This window comes from Gossypium hirsutum, chromosome D09 (genome assembly GCF_007990345.1).
Source record: "Gossypium hirsutum isolate 1008001.06 chromosome D09, Gossypium_hirsutum_v2.1, whole genome shotgun sequence".
Taxonomy (NCBI): domain Eukaryota; kingdom Viridiplantae; phylum Streptophyta; class Magnoliopsida; order Malvales; family Malvaceae; genus Gossypium; species Gossypium hirsutum.
This window is the reverse complement of record NC_053445.1, coordinates 3,774,641-3,800,541: the sequence shown is the minus strand read 5'-3', so window position 1 is coordinate 3,800,541 and position 25,901 is coordinate 3,774,641. Positions and strand designations below refer to the sequence as shown.

Below are 25,901 nucleotides of genomic sequence, written 5' to 3'. Positions count from 1 at the left end.
AGGTTTCACTAAATAATAGAATAGTACAAAAGATGGAGAGAATCAAAAGAAAATCGAAACCCCAAAATAAAAATCCTTTAAACTCAAATATCATAATTCTCTCAATATTAATATTTATGTTATCTAAAACTTAGATTAACTAAGGTCTATTTATAGGCAAAAATTTATAGCTTTTATGATTAGAATATCCTTGGTTGATTAGAGTTTAAGTGGGAAACTAAAACAAAGTTTAACTAGGAGAATAAAGTCGATAAACTTGAGGAACACGTCGCCAAGTCGTGATGTGGCGTTTGGTCGTTGGGATGAGGTAGGATTGTTTAACCTCTTAAACCTAGCCTAGATGCTATGGCCAAATCTCAAAAATCATAGTGGCCATGATAATGGCATGGAAACCATTTAGCTATTTTCTTTTAAAATTCGTTCTCTTTATTTAAAATCAGTGTATTGATTTCAGAAAAAATCTAAAGTATTCTCCCTGAATTTTTTTTTTAGAAAAATATTATCATAAATTGAATCACTTTGAAAAGCCCAAGATTTAGTATTTGAATAGAACATTTTAATCTGAAAATATTATAGCAGAAAATTTTACAAAAATCATGTTGTTGGTTAAAAATCATTATTTGATACATTACATAAATGATTGATTATCTATATAAACTAGATTAAAGTTTCATAAAAACAAGTTCTTAAGTTTGAAAAAAAATCATTTGGGTCAAATAGTAAGTTTGATAAAAACCAGTTTCACATACCAAATGGATAAATTAAATTTTCAAGTTTGTCTAAAACCAAAATCATGCAGAATCAAACCAAAATCCCAAAATCAATAATAATTAAACAATCCAAAATATCAAAATAATAAAGTATAAATGTTTATACGAAAATATCCAAGAACTCCATTAGCTGTGCCATGTCCTAACCTCATGGGTTATCTGAAAAGTCAAGAATTTGGAGGGGTGAGCTTTTAAAGCCCAGTGTGAATTCAACATAAAAGAAAATAGTATATAAGTTATACATTTCACATATATACCAACACTTATGTTTCACATGATTTCATATATTGCAAGGTGCATGAGAATGTCAATACAAAGCTTTTTCCAAAAATTAGTGCAAGGTTTACAAAAACATTCCTACTCATTTCCTCTACACACCAATAAAGAGTTTCCCAGAACTCGTCCATCCAATAACATACCATGTTGTGGCCAAGCCACTCAATATCGTAGTCAAGTTGCATTGTTGTGGTCAAGCCACTCAATAACATTGTGGCAGAGCTTTTTCTAGAAATCAGTGCAAGTTTTACAAAAACATTCCTACCCATCTCCTCTACACACCAATAAAGTGTTCCCCAAAACTCGTCCATCCAATAACACACCACGTTGTGGCAAAGCCACTCAATATCGTAGTCAAGTTGCATCGTTGTGGTCAAGTTGCTCAGTAGCATTTTGGACAAGCCACTCAATAACGTTGTGGTCAAGCCACTCAATAGCATTGTGGTCAAGCCACTCACAAACGTTGTGGTCAAGCCACTCAATATTACAGTAAAAGTGCCAAAGTCTTCCTCCTTTCATAATCATCCAAACCCCATGCATATGATATGACATATGAACAATATTTTCAATGGGTATGCTTAACATACGAACCAGATTTATAATCAACATAGTTGACGTGATTAACATGCGAATTGAATTTATAATCAATACAGTCAGCATGCTTAACATGTGAATCATATCTCAATTATCACAACAGTAACATGATTTATACATGTCATGCATAATCAATTTTTCCATACAATCACATACAATTAGAGTTGATATGTATAAATAATATCACAACAATCATCAAGTCACACCAATCATAACGTACATTCACAAATAATCAGTTTGAGGTATTTACTTGAATATCACCTCTTTTTTTACGGATTTCACAATGCATTTTGAATACATAAATGGGAGAAGAAAGTCAAGAAACTTGAGGAACACGAGGCGTTTGGTCGTTATGATGAGGTAGGATTGTGTAACCCTATAAACTCGGCTTAAACGTTATGACTGAATCTCCAAGATCACATTGACCATCATAATGACGTGGAAAACATTTAGCTATTTTCTTTTAAAATTTGTTATCTCTTTATTTAAAATCAATATGTTGATTTGAGAAAAAAATTTAAATTATTCCTCTTTGAATTTCCTTAGAAAAATATTATCAGAAATTGAATCACTTTGAAAAGTCCAAGATTTCGAATTTGAAGAGAACATCTTAATTTGAAAATATCACAGTGAAAAATTTTACAAAAATCATGTTGTTGGTTAAAAATCATTATTTGACACATTTTATAAATTATTGATTATCTATATAAACTAGATTAAAGTTTCAGAAAAACAAGTTTGGAGTTTGGAATAAAATCATTTGGGTCAAATCATAATTGTGACAAAACCAATTTCTCATGCCAAATGGATAAATCAATTTTCAAGTTTGTCTAAAACCAAATCATGCAAAATCAAATCAAAATCTCAAAATCAACGTCCCATGCCACAGTTCACAAATAATAATTAAACAGTTCAAAATATCAAAATAATAAAGTATAAATGTTTATAGGAAAATATCCAAGAACTTCTCCATCAACCGTGCCCATGTCCTAACCTTATGGGTTATTTGAAAAGTCAGGAATTTGGAGGGGCGAGCTTTTAAAGCACAGTGTGAATTCAGCATAAAAGAAAACAATATATAAGTTATACATTTCACATATATAGCAACACTTATGCTTCAACATAATTTCATATATTGCAAGGTGTATGAGAATGTCAGTACAGAGCTTTTTCCAGAAATGAATGCAAGTTTTACAAAAACATTCCTATCCATCTCGTCTATAAACCAATAAAGAGTTCCCCAGAATTCCCCAGAATTCGTCCATCCAATAACACACTACGTTGTGGCCTAGCCACTCAATATTGCAGTCAAGTTGCATCGTTGTGGTCAAACCACTCAATAACGTTGTGGCAGAGCCACTCAATATCACAGTCAAACTGCATCGTTGTGGTCAAACCACTCATTAACGTTGTGGCCAAGACACTCAATAGCTTTGTGGACAAACCACTCAATAGCGTTATGGACAAACCACTCAATAACGTTATGGACAAGCCACTCAATATTGCAATAAAACTGCCAAAGTCTTCCTCCTTTCATAATTATCCAACCCCATGCATGCGATATGGCATATGAATAATATTTTCAATAGGAATGCTTAACATGTGAATCGAATTTATAATCAATACAGTCAACATGTTTAACATATGAATCATATCCCAATTATCACAATAATTGCATGATTTATATATGTTAGACATAACCAATTTTGCCATAAAATCACATATCATGAGAGTTGGTATGTATAAATAATATCACAACAATCATCAAGTCACATAAATCATAACATACATTCACAAATAATCAGCTTGAGGTACTTACTTGAATGTCACCATTTTTTTGTGTGGATTTAACATCCTATTTTGAATACATAATGTATTCTCAATATTTCACTTTATAGAGATCTTTAACAAGATTTCACTTTTAATTAAATATATGTATTATTTGATAATAAATCTTATGTGTAAATTTTCTAATAAGTTAAATTCGCACCTGATGATTAGCCTTTCCACTAGATCTTAACTTCGTAATTCAATGATGGAACAAAAAGATAGATCCTCCATTTGATTTGATTTAAAGACGATTTATTATAAAAATACAATTTATTAGTCTTGGCCATGAATTCAATCTCTAATTCATAAGAGTTTGATTAGAGAACTTACTATTGATTCCTTATTATGAAGAAATCTTTTTGATTTCTTATAGGTGTTGAGAAACCAATTAATCCAATCAACACTTCAAAAATGATCATGTAAAAATCAGCCCCTAAATACAATTATAGGTAATGGAGAAATTGACATGGGTTTTCCCATAGATACTTACATTATTAAGATCAAGTTGAAAAGATCAACAAATCACCAGAATAATCTTTCGATGGACGAAGTTTATCTAATGAGGAGTTCAGCATCCAAATAATATAAAATAATAGATTAGTACATAGAAATAGTCTATGAACTTAAGAGAGGAGGATTAGCAGATCAATTATCATTAAAGAAGTGAAGAGAAAATGGAAATCGGTGAGGATATGGTGGCCGATGGTATGGATAAGGAGTGGAAGAGAGGGAAAATGTTTGTGAAGTTGTAGTGGTGGTTTGGTGAGGTATGGTGGCTGATGATGGTGATTTGGTGGCAAATAGCAAAAAGTTTGGTGGTTGAAGGAGGAGGAAAAAGAGAGGAGAGGAGAAGAGAGAAATGTTGGAATGAAAAACAAAAGTGAATGGTGGGTGTCTAGGTGCATGGGACGACAATAGCACGGTAATAGGGGAAAATGACAACATAGACGGATAAGGGCATGGAAAGTGGATTAAGGGAGTGGAAATGGGTCTATAGGGGAAAGTAGAGCAACTTAAGGGAAGAAAGAATATTCTCTCTTATGGCAACATTGGTGCACGGCAAGGGGGTGTTGACCAACAGTTTTAATGCTAAAAATTCTAAAAAATATATGTGGGTAAGGGAAATTGAACCTAGGATATTTAGGAATTTAATTAATCCCCTTACCATTAGGCTACTTAGCTTTCATGTTCAAGAATTGACGAAATAATTAATAAAAATATGGCGTGTAACAAATCGTATTGTCGGGACGATGACTTTCTTCTTGTCATGACGTCGGTTGCTCATCAGGATGAAGAGCTTATTCTCATTGCGATGTCACATACTATTTTAGTCGAAATGCGAGGCATACTTCCACAATTTCTACCAAAAAAATTATATTGATTATAAAAGTAAAGGTATAAATATTATTAATTTATTAATTTATTAATGAACCTATAATTTAATATATTTTTAATAATTTCATGAGTATCATATTGCTATATGTCATGTTGGGATACCTTTATGCCTCCCATGCAAGAATTGTCCACACCATAAAAAAGACATTATCATGACATCATGAAAACAATTATCACATCATATTCAATTCCATTAATCTTACTCTTATAATAATCAATGTCACCGTTATAACTATTTTTAATCTCTTCAACATTGATTTCACCTTCCATTCAAATAAAGGTTAAAAGAAAACTAATCAATACTATTTTTAATATATACATGTTGATGTAGTGCTCAACAAGGGAAGGGTACAGAGGAGAGTAGAATGGTTGTTGAGATGGTCATTTCACCCAGTCAAGGTAGGGAACCGGAGTTATGGAGAATGAAAGAAGAGAGAGTTTGCAGGTTGAGTATAGAAAGAGTGCAAGCTAGGTATTCTTCAAGAGTCAATTCTTTCTTCATCATTCTTGGGGTATTTATAGGCAAGGGTCATGTGCAATATGATGTTGATGTGTTGTACTTGTCATCTAGCCGTCATTACAGAGCTCATAAGAAGGATGTCTTTAATGGGATGAGGATGTCTGTGATAGGACAAATCCTGTCATTCATTTTGGCTTTGAAGGGATAAAGTAGTTGAGACCATGTGATGTTTGGTGACCAAATGACTCCATGTTCCCAATGAAGATCAAGCCATATGTTGCCTGGATAGTCCCCCTGGGAAGGTGAGTTCATTCACCAGCTTGTTAACGACAAGCTTACATTTTAGGCATCTTTTAGGCTTGCCACGTGTCTTATCACGAATAGGGGTATAACAATACCACTCCTTTTGAGTCGAGAGGAATGTTACAAAAGTGGCCTTTATTGAGGTACTCTATTATGATAACTTCCTCTTTTTAAGGTTGTTCTAGATGGTGACTTTATTCTATAAGGTTGTTCTAGATGGTGACTTTATTCTATGGTGAAACGTTATATCCAAACAGTTGAAATTTTGTCATAAATGTACATTGAGGACCACATTTTCAGGGAGTCGTGATAACGATGAACAACAACCTTGTGGAATAGGTAGTAAGTTTCTATTGGGTGCCAATTACTTTCAAAATGATGTATTTTGAGAGATAGATTTATATATTCTTTGGGTTTTCTTCTTCGAGATTACTTTGCCTCCTTTTCTTTTTGAAATTTTTGCAACTGTTGTTAGGGATTTACTGTTCTTTGTTGATTTTTTGGAACGATTTATGCATTTTTTGGAGTTATTTTGTTTTGTTTTGCTTCATATTTCTTCTTTTCTACTGTTATCAGAGCTACTTTAACCTTTTGTTAAATAGTTATGAGCAAATGGCAAGGGAAATGAATGATCATGTAAAACTTAGGGAACAGGTGGTGAACGTTTTTGTCGTGCTACGTAGAGAACGGTGGTGAAATCTAATAGAGTTGTTGCCACGAGATTTGAAAGAGGGGTGATGAACCTATTGTTAGGCTCAACTATTCTTGTTCCACGACCCATCGAGAGATGAAAAATTTATTACTATGCAATGGTTTGCTTGCTAAACATCACAAACATGAGTTTAGCATCTTGAAAAGGTGATCTGTAGTAATTTAATATGGTAAATTAGGCTTCCCCGGTACACTTGAAGAGCTTGTTTTAAAGCATATTAGTGTATTTTCTATAATTTTTTTTGTAGTTTTTAGGTTTGAATTAATAAGTGTAAATGATTCATTTTTTTTCTTGTTTTTGAGACCCAAATTGGCCAATAGTGTCATTTCGGGACCTAATATATGATTGATTACTGTAGGGACGTGTTGGAGGCTGGAATTGAGTGAGAACATCACAAAATAAGAGGGTATCATGATATCCTACCTTTAGAATCATGATACTTCTAACAGGCCCCAAAGATGAAGACCATCTACAACGGTATCACTGTATCCACTTCGGGTATCGCAATACCCACTTGCTAAGGAGCACCCCGGGTTTAAGTCTATCGATGGTATCGCGCTATCCTATCATTGGGTATCGAAATTCCAACATCGTGAATGGACTAAAAATGACACAAATAGTAGTCTCTGTCTAGTTGAAGCACCAACCATTGAAGGCTCATTCAAGGGTATTTTGGGTGACAAAAGTGGGTCAGAACAGTTGCTTAAATCAGCTAAAATTTGATTGAGAGACAAGAGGTCACATTAGTTTAGTTTAGCCTTAGTTTTCTTTAGGTTTTCTTTTAGTTTTTTTTTGCACTTTTTCTAGGTTTTATGTTTTCTCTTCTTCTTTCATATTTTTAGAGTTTATTTTATTGCACTTTCTTCTTGTTCTTAGTGTTCTTATAGGTAGTTAAGTTAGTTAACACTGCAGCTTAGGTTTATTCACACTTTCAGTCCCTATACCTTGCTTGTAATGACATTTTTAGCTTTAGTTTAATGTATTTCGGTTTCTTTTACTTTAAATATATTAAAGCTTATTCCTTTTATATTTCTTGTTTTAGATTTTCTTGTTTAATGCTTCTCTTTACATGTCATTTAAGTTTTCCTACATAAAAATCCAAACATTTATATTTTTTCTTAATTTTCTCTTTAATGGCTACCATGCTTTGCATTTCCATGTTCAGTAGCTTTATTTTTAGTATGAGTAACTAAACCTTTAATGGGTTTGGTTGATGAAGATGTGGTGAGCTAATTTTTGGATGAGGAACCAAATCATAATAAATTGGACTAATTTAAATGAACCTAAAAACTTAGGATTGATGACTCTAAGGTAATATCTAGGCAAGTGTGACCAATAAAACATCTTGTTGGGTACCAATTCATTAGTCTCGGGTTAACCAGTGAGATCGAGAGATAATCCAGATTAATTTTTCTAACTTGGTAAAACTAAGGCCGAGAGGTAAAATGAAGCCATTTTAGGTGTTTAAGCGTTTTGGATTCGAAGATTATTAAACCACATCGAGATCTATCAACCACCATTTGTTATTTAATTGTTAATTTCATAAATTTTCATATTTTACATTTTAGTCCTTGTAGCTAGATAGTACATTTGTTTAAATCCTCTTAACTTTATGATTTGTCGTAATATAAATTTCCATGATTAGTTAGTTAGACTCTTTATTTCGCAGGCTTGTTATTTAGAAAATTTTCAACTGTTAACCTTATTGGGTTTGATCCTTGGAATACTCGAGTGTTCGTAACACTACAAATATTACAACTTCCTGTCACACTTGTAGGAAGCAACAATAATTATTTTAATTTCCCAAAGTGTTGATTTTTCTCTCTTTATTCACGAGGACGGAAAGAGGTGGCCAAATTGTTGGCGTCATTATCGGGGACTCAGTGCTAGATTGAAATATTTTTTTTGTTGTGTGTACTTAGAGAGATAATTGGCTAAAGTCGAAATTATAGATATGGCTTTGTTTTTCTTTCGTTCACAATTTTTGGTTAATTTGTTTCATTCTCTTGTGCTTGTAGGAGGTGTTGTATGACAAGGATCGATAATTACATGCACAATGAGGGTGCAACATTCGAGAGATGCCCAACCACCATAAAGAAACCAACCTATCAAAGATCTACAGGTAGAAATTCAACCACCACCACACCCACCCATGAAGCAAAGCACTTTGTGCAACTATGTGATGCCCGATCTCGATGTTGTTTGAGGGAGCATTGATCGTGCTAACAACTTTGAGATCAAACTGGTGATGATCCAAATAATACAAGTGAACCTTTAATTTTGAAGGTCAATGAATGAGAATCCAAACCAGCATCTTAAGAGATTTCTAACCTTTTGTGATACCTTTAAATATAATGGGATATTCGATGACATTATCCACCTTCAATTATTCCCTTTATCTCTTACTGACAATGCTTTCATGTGGTTAGATTCATAACCAATACATTCCATTAACTCTTGGGATGGGCTAGGGATCAAATTCTTGGCAAAATACTTAACCCCGAGCAAGACAATGAAGCTTCATATGGATATTATGAACTTTAGGCAATTGGAACGGGAGTCACTATAAAAGGCATATGAGCGCATTAAACTCATGCTACGTAAGTGCCCATATCATGGTTTGCAAGATTGGATACAACTTCAAGTTTTTTATAATGGGCTAGATGAAAACATGCACTCTAGTCTTGACGGAGTGTCCACGAGAGCGTTCATATCAAAGACATATGTTGAGGCTTGCTAACTCATCGATGACATAGCAATGAACTTTTACATGTAGCTGGCTAAACGGTTCACATATAGAGTCAAATAATCGATCGTTAATGCAGTCGATAGTCAGGACACGTATCAACAAGTCCTTGAAAGGATCAATCAATTAGAGATGAGTTCAGCCAAGGCATAAGTCCAAAACCAACCCCTTCTAACCTATTCTAATGCAGGACATGATGGTGAAGGTGCTCGTGGGGAAATGCTAATGAGAGAAACCAATTGGATAACTATATGGGGAATAGAGTATACAATCCATACTCCAACACCTATAACCTAAGGTGGTGAGACCATCCTAACATTAGGCGGGGAAGAGACCAATGAGGTCCCTCCAATCAAGAAGCCCAAAACCCCAATCCCTCTAGACCCAATGCACCATATCAACCTCCACTACCATCTAGGGCACCCTAAGATCCGAAGAGAAAGCCAACCTTTAATAGTGACCCTCCTCTATCGATTAGGGTAAGTAAGGTCGAGGAAGCCTTGCATGTAGTGCAAGCCAATGTACGTCAAAGTCATGGTCAACTAGACCAAGTCTTGTATTTTTTTGCAAAACAACTTAGCCTCGAGCATACCTAGTAACACCAAGCTGCGCACCATATAAAAAAGGGCACCCTTGGGCCATGTACAAATGTATGTACTCCAATGTATGTACTTCTCTGAGGGACTGAATTCAAACGTACAGGAGTGTATTTAAGGCTGCCTCTCGAACTGGGCATTCCATAGTGCTATATATAGCTGATGTTCCACAGCCCAATCCGCTCCATCTTTTTCCCTCTTAGTCTTACCATAGACATCATCAAACCATTGTGGAACGTCTGACACAAATTGTTTGCATTCAAACTATCGCATAACCCGATTGGTGTGGTTCCACTTAAGGATTGAAAAGTTCAGCACCGGAACATTGATGCACCACACATTTGCTTTAGTGTGAACCCACTCTGGAATAAGGGTTGAAATGTTCGGTGTAAAATACGACATCCAGAAGAACTGCACAATATAATTGGAATGGGTTAGTTAAACGAGTCAAGTAACATGCAGCAATTAAATAAGTTAAATCATTGTTACTTAATTAAAATTATATATATTTATTTGTCTCCGATGGACGCCTCTATCATCTGGCGGTACACTATTAGTGTCTTGCTCATGCCAATATCTGGAGACGTGGCCTTTTTGAAATTGAAATAAACACGTTAGCACATAAATCATAAAATATTATTCATTCTTTTGAGCCGTTAAATGTTAAGTATATATTTTTTCTACCTATTTACAAGTGGTCACCTATATGGTTGGTGCGTAACAGACGCCAGAAATGACATCCTATACAGTGCCCAAGACTGTAGCAGTACCAAACAACCGACCATGTTATGTGCCTCATGATTTGTTGCCCGAAAAAGCTCTCGAAATAGTGTCGCCAACATTGCTGATCCCCAACTGTAAGTACTAGCACGGTTGAAATCTTCCAATAGAGGCAAGTACACTATGTTGACCCTATTAGATGTTTCGTTCGGCATAAGTACCCTGTTATCAGCTGCAAAATATATGCTCGAGTAGCGTACCTCAGCTCGTTGTCAATGGTGGTGCTCGATATGTTCTTGAATTTCGCTATGAACCATGAGAATGTCAAGGTCGTGAAATTCTTTTCGCCAGGACCGTCCAAGCAAGTTGTTACATAGCACCGAAGGTTCGAACACTTTGCTTCGTCCCGTGACCATGTCACCGTCAACTCGTAGCCCAAGTTGCATAGCGGCATCCTCCAATGTGATCATGCACTCCTCGCACAACATATGGAAAGTGTGGGTCTTTGAGCTCATTGCTCAACCAAGGCAAATATTAAGTCTGCCCTTAGGTCAAACTTTCGAACTAATGCATGGTACTTGGGAAAATGGATTGCGACATCAATACCTGATACTTATCTTGTAAGGCAAATTTTTTTTATAAAAAAAATGGTAAATCAAATATTTAAAAAATTAAAATTTATGGTAAAATAAAAAAATAATATCTCAATTAAGTATAACTTAATATATATTTTAGATGAAATATGCATTCTTAACTTATATAAGTATTTTTTCGTTTTTCAAAATTTAAAATTTCTAAATATTTTTTGTTTTTCAAATTTTAAATATTGATGCAATTTTGATTATATAATAACTGTTAATGAAAAATATATTTAACTTTGAATATTAAAATTTCGTACCAAAAATTTTAAAAATAAATATAATATATCTAAATTTAAATTATAGATAAATATTTTTCTAAAAAAACAGGTTGAATTGGAAAAAGAAGAATTTTGAATTAAAAAAAATTATATGAGTTATTGAAAAAAAAAACGGCTCTAAAAATATTGCTCAAGGAAATGTTTTGGTTCAAAAAATGTTATATATAGTTGAGCGAATGGTTAATTTACAACTATCTTTTGGATAATCAGACTAACTAAAATCTTAAGCAAACTAATTTTTTTCCTAAACGTTGAACTAAAAATTTAACATAATTAATTTAGACGTTAAACCAAAAATCTATTTATTTTTTAACTAAACTTTTAATAAACATATCACACTTTATAAGAAATATCATATATAACATGCAAATAAATAATTTGTGATTTAACAATTTTACTGTTTTGGTAGCTCTCGATGAAATGTGATCCTTGTTTACTCGAAAAGACATTCTTATATCTGCATAATTTTTTTAAAAAATAAACCCCAACTTCATAAAATAAATATAATTAATTATTGCATTACCATATTTACTTTTAATATAATACATGCACATCAAAATATATTTACATACATTAATCGTATTTATTAAGTTTTAATTTCAAATAACACTAACTAAAACAAACACAACAAACTTAAATTACGCTTAATAAAAAAAAAATTGACTTGCCTCTCCTCTTAAAATTGTAATGGGGATCAAAGAGGCCCAACCCCCCCTTATAATAAGGAGTCGGGGGAGGAAGGCAGCCTCAAGTTAGGTAAGTGTTTTTTTTTTTAAACATTAAAATTTAACTGACATCTCTGATGTGTCTGACGTAATATGATCGGTCAATTAACTTTTTTATATTTATTTTAGGTCCTCTCTTTATTTATTTTTTTAAAAAAACTCTAATATTTTTTTATTTTATGCATAAATACCCTTTTTCATTTTTTTCAACGAACTTCTTCTCCCACTTTTTTTTTCTTTCTCATTCTTCCCCAAAATTTCTTTTTTTCTTTATCCTTTTTAGTTACGCCCTTATCAAACAATTAATTCACATTGCAAAAATAATTTAAATGAAAATTATTTTACATTTCCAACATTTCAAATAACTATTAATTTACATAATTCAAAAATTATATTTTACAAAATAAAATTTTACATTGTCAACATTCCAAAATAATTTCACATAACTTACTTAGTACGTGATTTACATTTTCCTACATAATTAACGACATAAACGATCAATTTTAATGACAACACGAGCAACTTTCTCAATACTAATAAAATATAATTAAACGATGATTTGGATTTTGTTCAAGACTGACAACATTGTGTCTTACAAATTGAAAAATATCATGTTTAACCGCAAAACGAGCAAGTTTTTTGGTGCTAGTATTTTGCAGTTCAGATGTTGCTGATATTGATAATCTCACCCGTGTGGTTCGATTTGGGATTCCAATGGACCTTAAAACATCTCGATGACCAAGAGAATCTCAAATAATCCACCCATTGGCCGCATAAAAAATTTGAGCCTGTTATCGTCCTACCACAGCAAACGAAAAGACTTACATAACCAATTTGAACCTACCGAATAAATCATTGGCAATTGAGAACCCTATTTTTACTTGAATTGTCATGGAAAAGGACCATAAAATTTTCTGGTGTCGAAGCTCCACTGAATTATCGTTAAATAAAACATACTTTCAAATTATAAAATTTTCTAAATAAACAAAAACATAAAAACATAAAAATCAATCATGATCTCTTTATATTTATTTTATAAAGTTCATTATTGAAATGAAATATTATGTTTAAAGTTTATACGATCTTACTAAACATTCATTGGTTACATAATTATTTTCTTTTACTTTACAGATTATCAAAAGCTCAATCGATTGGAAGTTTGTCGGAGATCTATCACACTATCCAATGATTATATCGGTAGTTTTTGATGTTTTGGCCAAGGTTATAATGACATGTATAGGTGGACTTGTGTTTAATGTTAGTTGAATGTTGGTTGATGATTTTAGCATGTATAAGTTGTTTTGGCACCATGTGTTGTTGGTTGGTTTGTGCTATTTTGGTACTTTTGATGCCTATTTAGTATTTGTTAATGTAGCAATGGTTTGATGCATGTTTCAATGACAAATATGGTAGGTGATGGATTAGTTTTAATATGGTCAAGATAGGGTATGTTTTGAAAAGGTATTGGACTTGATGTGCTTGATTCAAATGTGGTAATGTATACATGTTTAGGTAGGATTTGAATGAATGCATTTGAGGTGCCTTGTTTGGCATGGGTTGAATGGATTTGGTCTATTGAATTGGTCATTTCATGCATATTTTGGTAACGTTTTGATGTTTTGATTATGTGCTCAAAATGTTTTTAGGTACATGCTTGATTTGGTGATGGAAATGGCTTGATTTTGGCCAATTTCATGTCCACACGGTCTGAGACACGGACGTGTGACTCATTCATGCGTGACACACGGTCTGAGACACGACCGTGTGTCCCCTGTAGGTTTTAATGCATGCAAGTCAAGCTGTTACACGGCCTAGCATACAGCCTGGCACACGAGCGCGTGGCTTGGTCTTGTGACCTAACTTAGAGAGTTACATGGGTAAGGACACGGGCTGGGACACGGCTGTGTGTCCCTATTTCGATTATTACACAGCCTGAGACACGGGCGTGTTGTGTCTCTATTTCGATTGTTACATGGCCTGAGGCATGGGCGTGTGTCTCAACTGTGTAAGTCACAAGGCCTGTCTACACAACCGTGTGACCCCTGCAGTCCAATTTTTCTAACTTTTTCATAAACTTTCCAAATGTTTCCCATTTAGTCCCGAATCATTTCTAAGGTATTTCTAGAGCCTGGAGGGCTCGATTAAGAGACGATATGTAATTAAATGATTATCTTTTAATGTGTTTATGATAATGTATGAAATGCATGCTTAAATATTCTGTTTGTACGGTAATGCTTCGTAACCCTGTTCTGGCAAGATATACGGGTTAGAAGTGTTACATTTAATGGTATCAGAGCTATAATTTAGTCAATTCTCGGACTGAATATACCATGTATGAAGTCTAGAGATACATGCCATTTTATAACATGTGATAGTGTGATATCTCCTAACTCTAATGGGATTTGTTTCACTTATAGATAGAAATATTTTCCAACCAAGCTAATTTTGATAATGCTGAAAGCGATACTCAAGTATCTGATTAAAAAGTTGTTAATGATAAGCAGAAACTCATAAAAGTAAGAGCAGAGGTTCTTAATTTTATGTTGATAATGAACGTTATGTTGTTGAACAAGATTTAAACAAGATTTAAACAAAATTTAAACAAGATTTATGTTGTTGAAGTCTGTAAAGGGGAACCGAAGAGCTCAGCGGTTAATTGAGTAATAATGTGGTTAGAATCGAGAGTTGCCGAGAGTTGGTTAGTAAATATCGAGAGTTATAAATGTGATAGAAGATTTTTTTGAAGACTATTTGGGATATGCAAAGTTACTGTTAAAAGAAGAAATTATTCTCAAATAATTGACTTTAACTGCTATGATATCTAAAGAACAGGTTGGCCGGGATTTCTTCTGAATTGATTGCTTTAGCGGAACGGGTAATATGGAATCATCAATGACTTTAGTAGTCAGTGGGATAGTGTTTTAACTGTAAATATATCTGAATGAAGCTGTTATGGCCGAGTATCTTATGATGATCTCCTCTAGGTATTCTATATGCTCTTTTATCCTTAAAGATATATGCAATTGTTTATCTTCATATGTGGTTTTTATCATATGGGAATGCTGGCTAATAACAACGTTAGACAAGGTATTGTTAGTCTTGTGGATTAATGGTCAACATCGCTCTATTTTTCTTTGGCATTCTATTCCATTATATTTCGGTAGAGGACTCGATGACAAAAATTTGTATGATGCTATTTTTCTACTTCTACTAGTTGTTGCTCTACTTTATGTACATGAGATTTATGTTGTTTATGTCACAACTGGTTCCAGTGCGTATGAGCGATATTCTTCTTCCAGATTTTCTTTAGGGTATCATCGATCTCTTTATCAATCAATATAGGTTATATTTTCGAACGTTTAGTAGAACTTTACATCTTGGATTTCTTTATCTTGGCTTTCTTATTGTTCTTATAATCTATCTTATCATATATAGTCTATCTGCAAAGAATACATTGACTAGGTATTATTGTATCTGTTACGGTTATAATTCTTGGCTAGATCATGGGAGCATGTTGATATAGATCTCAGCTTTATAGATGTCATGTTACTGCACTTATTGTTGCTGGAATTATATTGGGTTTTCTTTATTTGTTTCGGGGTGCATTATTGGTATTTGAAGCATTGTTTTAGCTATACGACTGTAGTGTCTATCTTATTAGTGCACTGTGCACAGTTTGAAAGAAGATTTTCGAAGGACGGATTAAAGTAATCCTTCTAATTCATCCGAGGGTTGTGGCTTTAGTATGGTTCAAAGCTTCGATGTTAAAAGTAAAAATAGTTTCATTATGTATCTTATTTCTAACTTTCATGAAGGGGATAGATAAATGCAAAAGTATAGACGGTGGAAGATCGAGTTTAACCTTATATATTAGTTCTCTTTACTTATGTAATCTTGGACAAGTGCAATTTCAAATTTAAAGACAGTGCCCTACATGTTTTAATGATAAAAGATGAACGCAATAAAATGTAATATAATTAATCGAAACTCATTTCTTTACGTTAGAAATATTTTTTTTCCAAATGTTACAACATACCAAAAATTAAGAATTAAATGAACGCTATCGGAAGAAAATAGTATTCGTTTTCAAAGTGTGGCGAAAAGAAACCTTATTAAGGATAACGAACGCCCTCTTTTGTCTCGGGCCGTTGTGGAACAGGTATAAGCCTTTCCTCATTGAAGATTGAAATTATTCTACGTCAACCTCGTCATTCTGATTTTGTGGGGTTTGAGTACTCTTTCCACTCGCACCTTGGATGCCTAATTAATTTGAGTAGCCAATTCGTTCATAACTTTCCCACGACTTGTTTTGTTCTTTTATTCTTGTTTTCTTTTTATGGTACTTCCTACTTTACTTCTTTTAGTTAGTAGGGAAAAATAACACAGGAGGTCCTTGTACAACAGAGTCAGGACCAATTTAGTCCATGTACTATAAGAGAGTGTGGAACAAAGGACAATTAATGACGAATTTGACTATTTGCGTTAATAAAATGTTAGGACACGAGCAATTCAGTCCCTTTCAAATTAAAATAGGGTAATCTAGTCCCTATATTATTCAAATGTGTGGAAAGAGGTATAATTGAATAGGGGGTTAACTCCTCTCGTTTGTAAAAAAAACTCAGTGGTTCAGAGAAAAACAAGATAGATGCAAATGTGAAAAAAATGCATCTACACAATATAATCATCAGCTGGTGGAATTTCATCAATTAAAAAACATAAATAATTCAAACATCCTTATATCAAATAATAAAGTTTATAAACATTCAAACATACTTAATTAACAGTTTTTAGTAATTTTGCAATGTCAGTAACCCCGAATTTCGATGGAAAATATACTTTGCAAATTTTAAATAAAGAATTTTGTACTACTTGGCCAACTGAGCCAAGTGCCAAATCCACTAGGTAGGTGGCTTACCTAATTGGATTTTATCGTATACAAGGTGAACTATGGGCACTTGGGAGGCATTTGTTCTTCCCTGATTGGTTTCAAATTTTTAATATAAAAAAGGGCATAAAAATTCAGAAAAACAAAATAAACAATCCCTATAGGGTTTGGATTTTAGGTTATAACGGTTTGATTTTTTTATGCATTTCATTACACTGAAAACAAAAGCAAGTCTTGCTTAGTCTAGGTAGTTCATGTCATCGTCGTTAAGATGTGCTTTCTAAAGGCCCGGGGTAAAATTCTCAAAACCAACAATTCCTTGTCTTATAAAAGCCCCGTGGTCTATATTTTCTATAAAACAAAGAAAGACAAAAAAAAAAATTTCTATACGATTTAAAATATATATTACTTTCAATTATCGAGTAAATTAAAATAACTCCAAAAGTTCTTTTATGTACACAAATATTTTAAGATACGATAGAGTTTATGAAAATCCATGAAAGAGATTTAGGAATTTGGAGCGAAAGTGGATAGGTACTCTCCGGAAAATTTTCGAAGAAACAAATGTGGGAAACTTTTTCTAGAAAGCTACTACTATGGACACTGAATTTCTAACATTTCAAGTTTAATGATAGGTTTAATTATTGCAATAATATAATCTCCGCAGACTTCCTTAGCATGCAATATTTACTTGTTAAAATATTATTAAAATTACAATTTTCCTTGTAACAAAACCCACATTCCTATTCCATTAACAATATGGACAACAAGACATAAAAGCTAAAGAAACAATACAAGCCTTTAATTTGGAATTGAAATGGTAGACGGCCCAAAAGTGGTTTTAAAACGAAATTTTCATGCCAACTAACGAGTTGGAACCATTATCTCGACCGTAGTTGAAAAGGAATAAGTTGCAGCTGCAAAACTGTAACTTTTAAACAAAATGATGATGATGGCTTTGCCACGATTAAATTTCCTAACAAATTTTAAATTCATATCTAATTGTAACAAACTTTTAATACACGCATATATATAAACACATGCATGATTACAATTGCATTACCCTCAATTCTTCCTGCTCTTTCGTGAATATGGATTTGAAATGCATATTCAGCCTAGCAATCCTTGTTTCCCAGATATCGCTTTCGTCGACGTAAAATGTGAACGTTGTGATTCAGGGAGCAACACCAATTGCTGAAACAGATGATAACTTTGTATGCGCTACATTGGATTTGTGGCCTACTGAAAAATGCAACTACAATCAATGTCCTTGGGGAAAGGCTGGAATTTTAAATTTGGTATGAATATTTTATTTTGTGTGTATGAACAATGTCTTTTACATAAATTTTGACTTTTCTTGTACTTTATGTTTTTCATAGGATTTGAAAAAGAAGGGTCTAATAAATGCAATAAAAGGTGAGTTCTACGTATATAATATTACATGCCTCTATCATTAATTCATCCATGGTAGTCCATACCCTATGAATAAAAAAAAGATTGCAAATATTGCGGTTCGAATACTGTTAAAAGCCACCTCATAAGAGTGGTTGCGTGAACGAGTTGGACTAAACTTGGTTCAAAGCTGGTAAGAACAATTTCAGACTAATTTTTAATGCTACTTTCAGCATTCAATCCTTTAAGAATCAAAATTGGTGGGTCGTTGCAAGTTCAAGTGGTGTATGGAGTAGGAGGAGTTAAGAATTGCCCCAATTTCATGAAAAATGAAGATAGTTTATTTGGATTCTCTCAGGGCTGCCTTCCCATGGAAAGATGGGACGAACTCAATAATTTTTTCAATCAAACTGGGTTGGTATTTATATTTATTCCGAAAAAGAATTAAACATTCCCTTTTTTTCTTAGTAAAGACATTGACTTTATTGATATGACATTTTGAAGAGTAAAGGTTACATTCGGGTTGAATGCTCTTCTCGGAAGAAATCGGTCAGAAATCGAAAAGGGTCTTTGGGTTGGCGATTGGCAATCGCAAAATGCAGGGGATTGCATGAAGTATACTATTTCCATGGGATACAAAGTTGATTCTTATGAATTTGGTAACTAAATTTGTTTTCCCGAAGCTCTACATGAGATTGTTTTTCATTATTTTTTGAATTGTATTTTAATCCATTTATTATTTCAGGAAATCAACTCTCCGGAGCTGGGATGGGTGCAAGCGTTGAGGCTGAACAATATGGAAAAGACATAGTAGTACTTAAGAATCTAGTGAAAGAATTACACCCAGATCCAAAAACTCAACCAAAGGTTCTAGGTCCTAGTGGCTATTATGATGAGAAATGGTTTAATTCCTTCCTAGAAGTTTCAGGACATGATGTTGTTGATGGAGTTACACACCATATCTATAATTTTGTACCTGGTATCCAAATATGTCTCAATTCAGTGTTTATCGAAGAGCTTTTAGAGGATTACTTATTACTAGTAGGGTCAGTTTCTTAATTCAATGGATGCATATGCAGGTGATGATCCAAACATGATTGCCAAGATTCAAGATCCATCTTACTTAAATCAAGTTTCCCAAATCGATAAAGGTGTTTTGAATATTGTCAACAAGTTTAAACCGCAGTCGGGAGCTTGGGTTTCTGAATCTGGCGGAGCTCTTCACGGTGGTGCTAAAGATTTGTCCCCAACCTTTGCTGATGGATTTTGGTAATATTTTTCTCTCCTTTTCTTCTACCTCTTCCTTTTCTCTGTGTATAATAAAACACGCGGTTGAACTTTTCTCCCTTGATAGGTATCTTGATCAATTGGAAATGGCTTCAACCTACAATCAAAAGGTCTTCTGCAGGCAAACTCTCATCGGTGGAAATTATGCTTTACTTAATACTACAACATCGATTCCCAATCCAGATTACTACGGGTCCGTATCTTCACACAGATAGTGTGAGCCTTATCCTTGCTTTTTTTCCCTATAGCAACCAACATAATTCATCTTATTAATTTGTTTTGTTTCTAGTGCACTTCTTTGGCACCGACTTATGGGAAGTACTGTACGTGCCGTAACTCAAGAGTCTAACCCAAATTTGCGTGTATATGCTCATTGTGCGAAGAAAAAGGTAAGCCAACTTTGATAGAACGAACTTTTCATTTTTCAAATTATTTATTTTTATTAAATGTTATCAGCATCATTTTCTCTCTTGTAGCCTGGGATTTCTATCATTTTTATTAACTTGTCGAAAGATAGCTCGTTCAATTTCACCCTTTCAAATTACGAACATCAGGGTCGTAATTTGAGATCCACGGATGTTGTGAAGCCTAAATTTGAATTTAGAGGTTCTAAGGATAGAGAAGAGTATCATTTGGCTGCGTTAGCTGGAAATATACAAGGACAAATCGTGTTGCTGAATGACGTTCCAATGGTTCCAACAGAAACATTTGACATTCCGGCGGTGGAGCCAAAGCTTGTCAATGCTTCCACACCCATCCATATTACAGCTCATTCCATAGTTTATGTAACCATCAGAGACTTTCAAGCCCCTGCTTGTGCTTAAATTACATCATTTCTTTATCCAAAATGAAATACCTTTAAACTCTGCTTGAACTTTTAGAATGTGATAAGAGTTTCTAACTTATTTTTTCAGTTGTTACTATTGTTCTTAGTTATGTATGAACGTTTAGATTTTAGTTTCCTTCAATTTTTCTGCCTTTATCTTAATTCATTTCTTACTATATTTTGCATGGACAAAAAAAAAATCCACCGGGAATAAATCACTCACGTTCGCTTTTATATTAGACTCGGCATGTTTCCAATGTGTTTTTTTCCATCTACTTCATTTTCCTACATCTTCGGTCACAAGTTGTATAGTGCAATCTGAAATTTAAAGACAGTGCCCCACATGTTTTAATGATAAAGATGAACGCAATAAAATGTAGTATAATTGTCGAAACCATTTTTTATTCTTGGAAAAAAATTAAAATTAGTTCTCGACTTTAAAAAAATAAAAATTGGGAGTCGCCACCAATCTTTTATTAAGGTGTGATTGGATCACCTAAAAAATAGCTTTGGTCTACGAGTTTCAGAAAAATGAATTCGGGAGTCAGTTACGTACGAGGAAGGATTAGCACCCTCGTAACGCCCAAAAATTGGTACCAAATTGATTAATTAATGTCTTGAAGTCGAGAGTAAAAAAATGCGATCCTTAATTAAATTAAATTAAATTATTTATTAAGACCTTCTCATTTTGAAAAGAAAAATATCACACCCAATGCGTTAGGGCACAACATTTTATTCTCTTCACAGTGAGTTAGTCAAAAATTAGTGTAATAAAATTTAAGAAAATATCTAATTGTTTGAAATTTATAAAGAAATCGCGGCCCAATACGTTAGGGAACAATTTCTTAAAATCCCAAACATTCAATATTTCCTTTATTTCTTTAAAAATCTTTATCTCGAGAAATCAACATGTCACATCCAATACATGAGGACACAACATATTGAATTCCTGATGATAAGTTTTATTTTGTTTGATTTAAAGAGCAATCCTCGATTGTTAGATTTTACAAAAAAAATCGGAACCCAATACGTTAGGGCTCAATTTTCTTGAAAAATTCTAAATACGAGTATTATCCTTATTTTGAAAAGTTTTATTTTAAAATTGAGTAAAAATATAGTGTAATTTTATGTTGAATGTGTGAATAGATGCCCCTTAAACAAATATCAATAATAAATACAACAATTTCATAGAAATAATATGAATAAATAAATAAATAAATAAATAAGATAATGACATGCAAAATATCAAATAAATGGGCAAGATAATAATAAAAAAATATGCAAACATAAATTGATAAACAAATGATTGAAATAAACAAAAAAATGTATACATGTAAACATAAAAATACATAGGTTTGAAATAATTAAAATAATATCGAAATCAATTAATAAATAAAACAAGTATATATATAAATATGCGAAAAGTATTAGTTTTTAAAAAAGGGTATAAATACGTACATAAAAATAAATATACATATATATATATAAAATAATAATAATTACACATGAAAATCATAAAATAAAAAAAATAACAATTACATTATCAAAATTAATTGATTTTAAGAAAAATATAAAAAAGACTAAATTGGATTGCAAGTAAAAAAACTGGGGTAAATCCGCAAATAAATAAAGTTTGGAGGACTAAATTGAACGCACGAATTACATAGAGCGGCTAGAAGGGCAATTTTCCCTTCTCCTCTAAAACGGTACCGTTCAAAAGGGTTAAATTGAAATTTAAAATAAATTAAAGGACGAATTTAAAAAACAAAAAAAACTAATTGGAAATATATTAAAAGGCGGAGGGGCAAAAATCGCAATTTGCCCCTTCGCATGAAAAACACGCGGATCCTGGGTCCGGGTCGGGTGGACGCGCTGATACCCCCTTCAAACGGTGCCATTTTCAATCGGCTATTTAAGCCAAAATTGTAAAAAAAAATTTCATTCCTTCATTAAAAAAAAAACAGAAAATCCCTCCAAAAAAGCTCTTAACCTCCGGGCACCGGCCTCTGGTTCAGTCATCAGCCCGTCGTCGGCCACCGTGCCAGCCGCCGATCTTCGGTGACGGCACCGCCATATGCGGTGGCTGGAAAAGTGGAAAATCCCCTATTCGGCCTTTCAAACCCCCTTATACCCAAATCTGGGTTCAAATCCTTTAAAAATATCAGCAAAAAGCCTCGAAAAATCACGAAACCTTTCAGTTTTCGGCCATCGATCCTCGGGGGTGGCTCCCTCGGCCGTTTCACGGTGATCTAGGCACCTTCAAAAGGTATAAGCTTTAAAAAATGCCCAATTTTGCCCGGTTGTGCTGGACCTTGGTACTCTTCTTCTTGATCCTCATTCTGACCTTCTGCGTCTTCAGAGGTATAAGCTTTGGTGCTTCGATCCACTCCACTGCAACTTCAAGGAGATAGGACTTGCACCTTGTAACTTTTCAAAAGAACAATATTTGCTACCTTAGTCTATTCCACTGCAACTTCAGGGAGATAGGATTATCAGCTTTAATCTTCTCCACTGCAACTTCAAGAATATAAGATTTGCCTACTTAGTCTGCTCCATTGCAACTTCAGGGAGATAAGACTAGATGCAATCTGCTCTCTGCAAATTTAGAGAGATAAGATCTGTGATTTTAATCCGCTCCACTGTAACTTCAGGGAGATAGGATTGTCGGCTTTAATTTGTTCCAGTGCAACTTTAGGAAGATAAGATTTGCCATCTTCAGTCTGCCTCACTGCAACTTTAGGAGGATAAGACTTGCTTACTTAGTCTGCCCCACTGCAACTTCAGGGAGATAAGACTAGATGCAATCTACTCTCTGCAACTTCAAAGAGATAAGATCTGTGATTTTAATCCGCTCCACTGCAACTTCAAGAAGATAGGATTATCGGTTATAATCTGCTCCACTGCAACTTCAGGGAGGTAAGATTTGCCATCTTCAGTCTGCCTCACTGCAACTTCAGGAGGATAAGACTTGCTTACTTAGCCTGCTCCACTGCAACTTCAGGGAGATAAGACTAGATGCGATCTTCTCTCTGCAACTTTAGAGAGATAAGATTTGTGATTTTAATCCGCTCCACTGCAACTTCAGGGAGATAAGATTTGTCATTTCAGTCTGCCTCACTGCAACTTCAGGAGGATAAGACTTGCTTACTTAGCCTGCTCCACTGCTCCACTGTAATTAAATTAAATTATTTATTAAGACCTTCTCATTTTGAAAAGAAAAAATATCACACCCAATGCGTTAGAGCACAACATTTTATTCTCTTCACAATGAGTTATTCAAAAATTTATGTAATAAAATTTAAGAAAATATCTAATTGTTTAAAATTTATGAAGAAATCGCGGCCCAATTTCTTAAAATCCCAAACATTCAATATTTCCTTTATTTCTTTAGAAATCTTTATCTTGAGAAATCAACATGTCACATCCAAAACGTTAGGACACAACATATTGAATTCCCGATGATAAGTTTTATTTTGTTTGATTTAAAGAGCAAACCTCGATTGTTAGATTTTACAAAAAAAATCAGAACCCAATACGTTAGGACTCAATTTTCTTGAAAAATCCTAAATACGAGTATTATCCTTATTTTGAAAAGTTTTATTTTAAAATTGAGTAAAAAGATAGTGTAATTTTATGTTGAATGTGTGAATAGATGCCCCTTAAACAAATATCAATAATAAATACAACAATTTCATAGAAATAAATAAATAAATAAGATAGTGACATGCAAAATATCAAATAAATGGGCAAGATAATAATAAAAAAATATATGCAAACATAAATTAATATACAAATGATTGAAATAAACAAAAAAAATGTATACATGTACACATAAAAATACATAGGTTTGAAATAATTAAAATCGTATCGAAATTAATTAATTAAATAAAACAAGTATATATATAAATATGCAAAAAGTATTAGTTTTTAAAAAAAGGGTATAAATACGTACATAAAAATAAATATACATATATATAAAATAATAATAATTACACATGAAAATCATAAAATAAAAAAATAACAATTACATTATCAAAATTAATTGATTTTAAGAAAAATATATAAAAAAACACTAAATTGGATTGCAAGTAAAAAAACTGGGGTAAATCTGCAAATAAATAAAGTCTGGAGGATTAAATTGAACGCGCGAATTACATAGAGAGGCTGGAAGGGCAATTTTCCCTTCTCCTCTAAAACGGTGCCGTTCAAAAGGGTTAAATTGAAATTTAAAATAAATTAAAGGACGAATTTAAAAAACAAAAAAAACTAATTGGAAATATATTAAAAGGCGGAGGGGCCAAAAGTGCAATTTGCCCCTCCGCATGAAAAACACGCGGATCCTGAGTCCGGGTCGGGTCGACGCACGGATCCCCCCTCCTTCAAACAGTGCCGTTTTCAATCGGCTATTTAAGCCAAAATTATAAAAAATTCATTCTTTCATTAAAAAAAGACAGAAAATCCCTCCGAAAAAGCTCTTAACCTCCGGGCACCGGCCTCTGGTTCAGTCATCGGCCGGTCGTCGGTCACCGTGCCGGCCGCCGATATCCGGTGACGGCACCGCCATAGCGGTGGCTGGAAAAGGGGAAAATCCCCTATTCGGCCTTTCAAACCCCCTTATACCCAAATCTGGGTTCAAATCCTTTAAAAATATCAGCAAACAGCCTCGAAAAATCACGAAACCTTTCGGTTTTCGGCCACTGATCCTCGGAGGTGGCTCCCTCGGTCGTTTCACGGTGATCTAGGCACTTTCAAAAGGTTACCTCTTTCCTTTTTATTTGTCATTTTATTTGTATAAAATTAAATAAAAAATATAAAAAAATGATAAATATCAACCTTTGAATCGATCGTTGCTCTTGGTATTTGCTGTTTTCGATTGTGCAAATAGTTGTCTTTATTGATTTTAAATTCAGATCCTTGTTACAGTGTTACAATGGCTATTTTATAGCCGAATGGAATAAATCTAAAGAAGAAACAAATTTGTTTCTTTATTTGATTTACAAATCTTTGATTCCCTTTCCATTTTTGTTTTCCTTTGATGCGCACGTGAAAATCCATGGAGATTCGGCCTTCGTGGGAGATTTGGAGTTGCGACGGCTGAAGCTTAGAAACACTGGGGTTTTCCCTCTGTTTTGGGCCTTTGTAATTTGGGCCACTACTTTGTTTTGGTTTGGGCCTTGTAGCCCGTTTGTAATCGGACTGTTTTCATTTATTTGTTTACCTGGTACGGCCCGGGTACAAATTGGGTATTACAGCTACCCCTCTTTGCTCGTTGTCATGAAACGAGAACGGAGCAAAGGCTTTAAAAAATGCCCAATTTTTCCTAGTTGTGGTGGACCTTGGTACTCTTCTTCTTGAGCCTCATTCTAACCTTCTGCGTCTTCAGAGGTATAAGCTTTGGTGTTTCGATCCAATCCACTGCAACTTCAAGGAGATAGGACTTACACCCTGTAAGTTTTCAAAAGAAC

At 33.7% G+C, this 25,901-nt stretch overlaps 1 protein-coding gene across 1 annotated transcript; it reads left to right on the top strand.

The window, feature by feature from the left end:
* Window positions 1-4,144: 4,144 nt before the first annotated feature.
* LOC107892794 (heparanase-like protein 2) lies at window positions 4,145-20,434 on the top strand. The gene is made up of 11 exons (XM_016817845.1): window positions 4,145-4,206; window positions 5,197-5,488; window positions 18,110-18,229; window positions 18,311-18,347; window positions 18,557-18,737; window positions 18,828-18,982; window positions 19,069-19,302; window positions 19,403-19,592; window positions 19,678-19,803; window positions 19,900-19,999; window positions 20,087-20,434. Exons 1-11 carry the CDS (start codon window positions 4,145-4,147, stop codon window positions 20,432-20,434), a joined length of 1,845 nt encoding a protein of 614 aa, XP_016673334.1.
* Window positions 20,435-25,901: the final 5,467 nt, after the last annotated feature.

Coding starts and splice junctions, on each gene's coding strand:
- LOC107892794 (XM_016817845.1), top strand. CDS start 4,145: ATGGAAATCGGTGAGGATATGGTGGCCGATGGTATGGATAAGGAGTGG. Junction 18,738..18,827: donor AATTTTTTCAATCAAACTGG/GTTGGTATTTAT, acceptor GACATTTTGAAG/AGTAAAGGTTACATTCGGGT. Junction 19,593..19,677: donor ACCTTTGCTGATGGATTTTG/GTAATATTTTTC, acceptor CTCCCTTGATAG/GTATCTTGATCAATTGGAAA.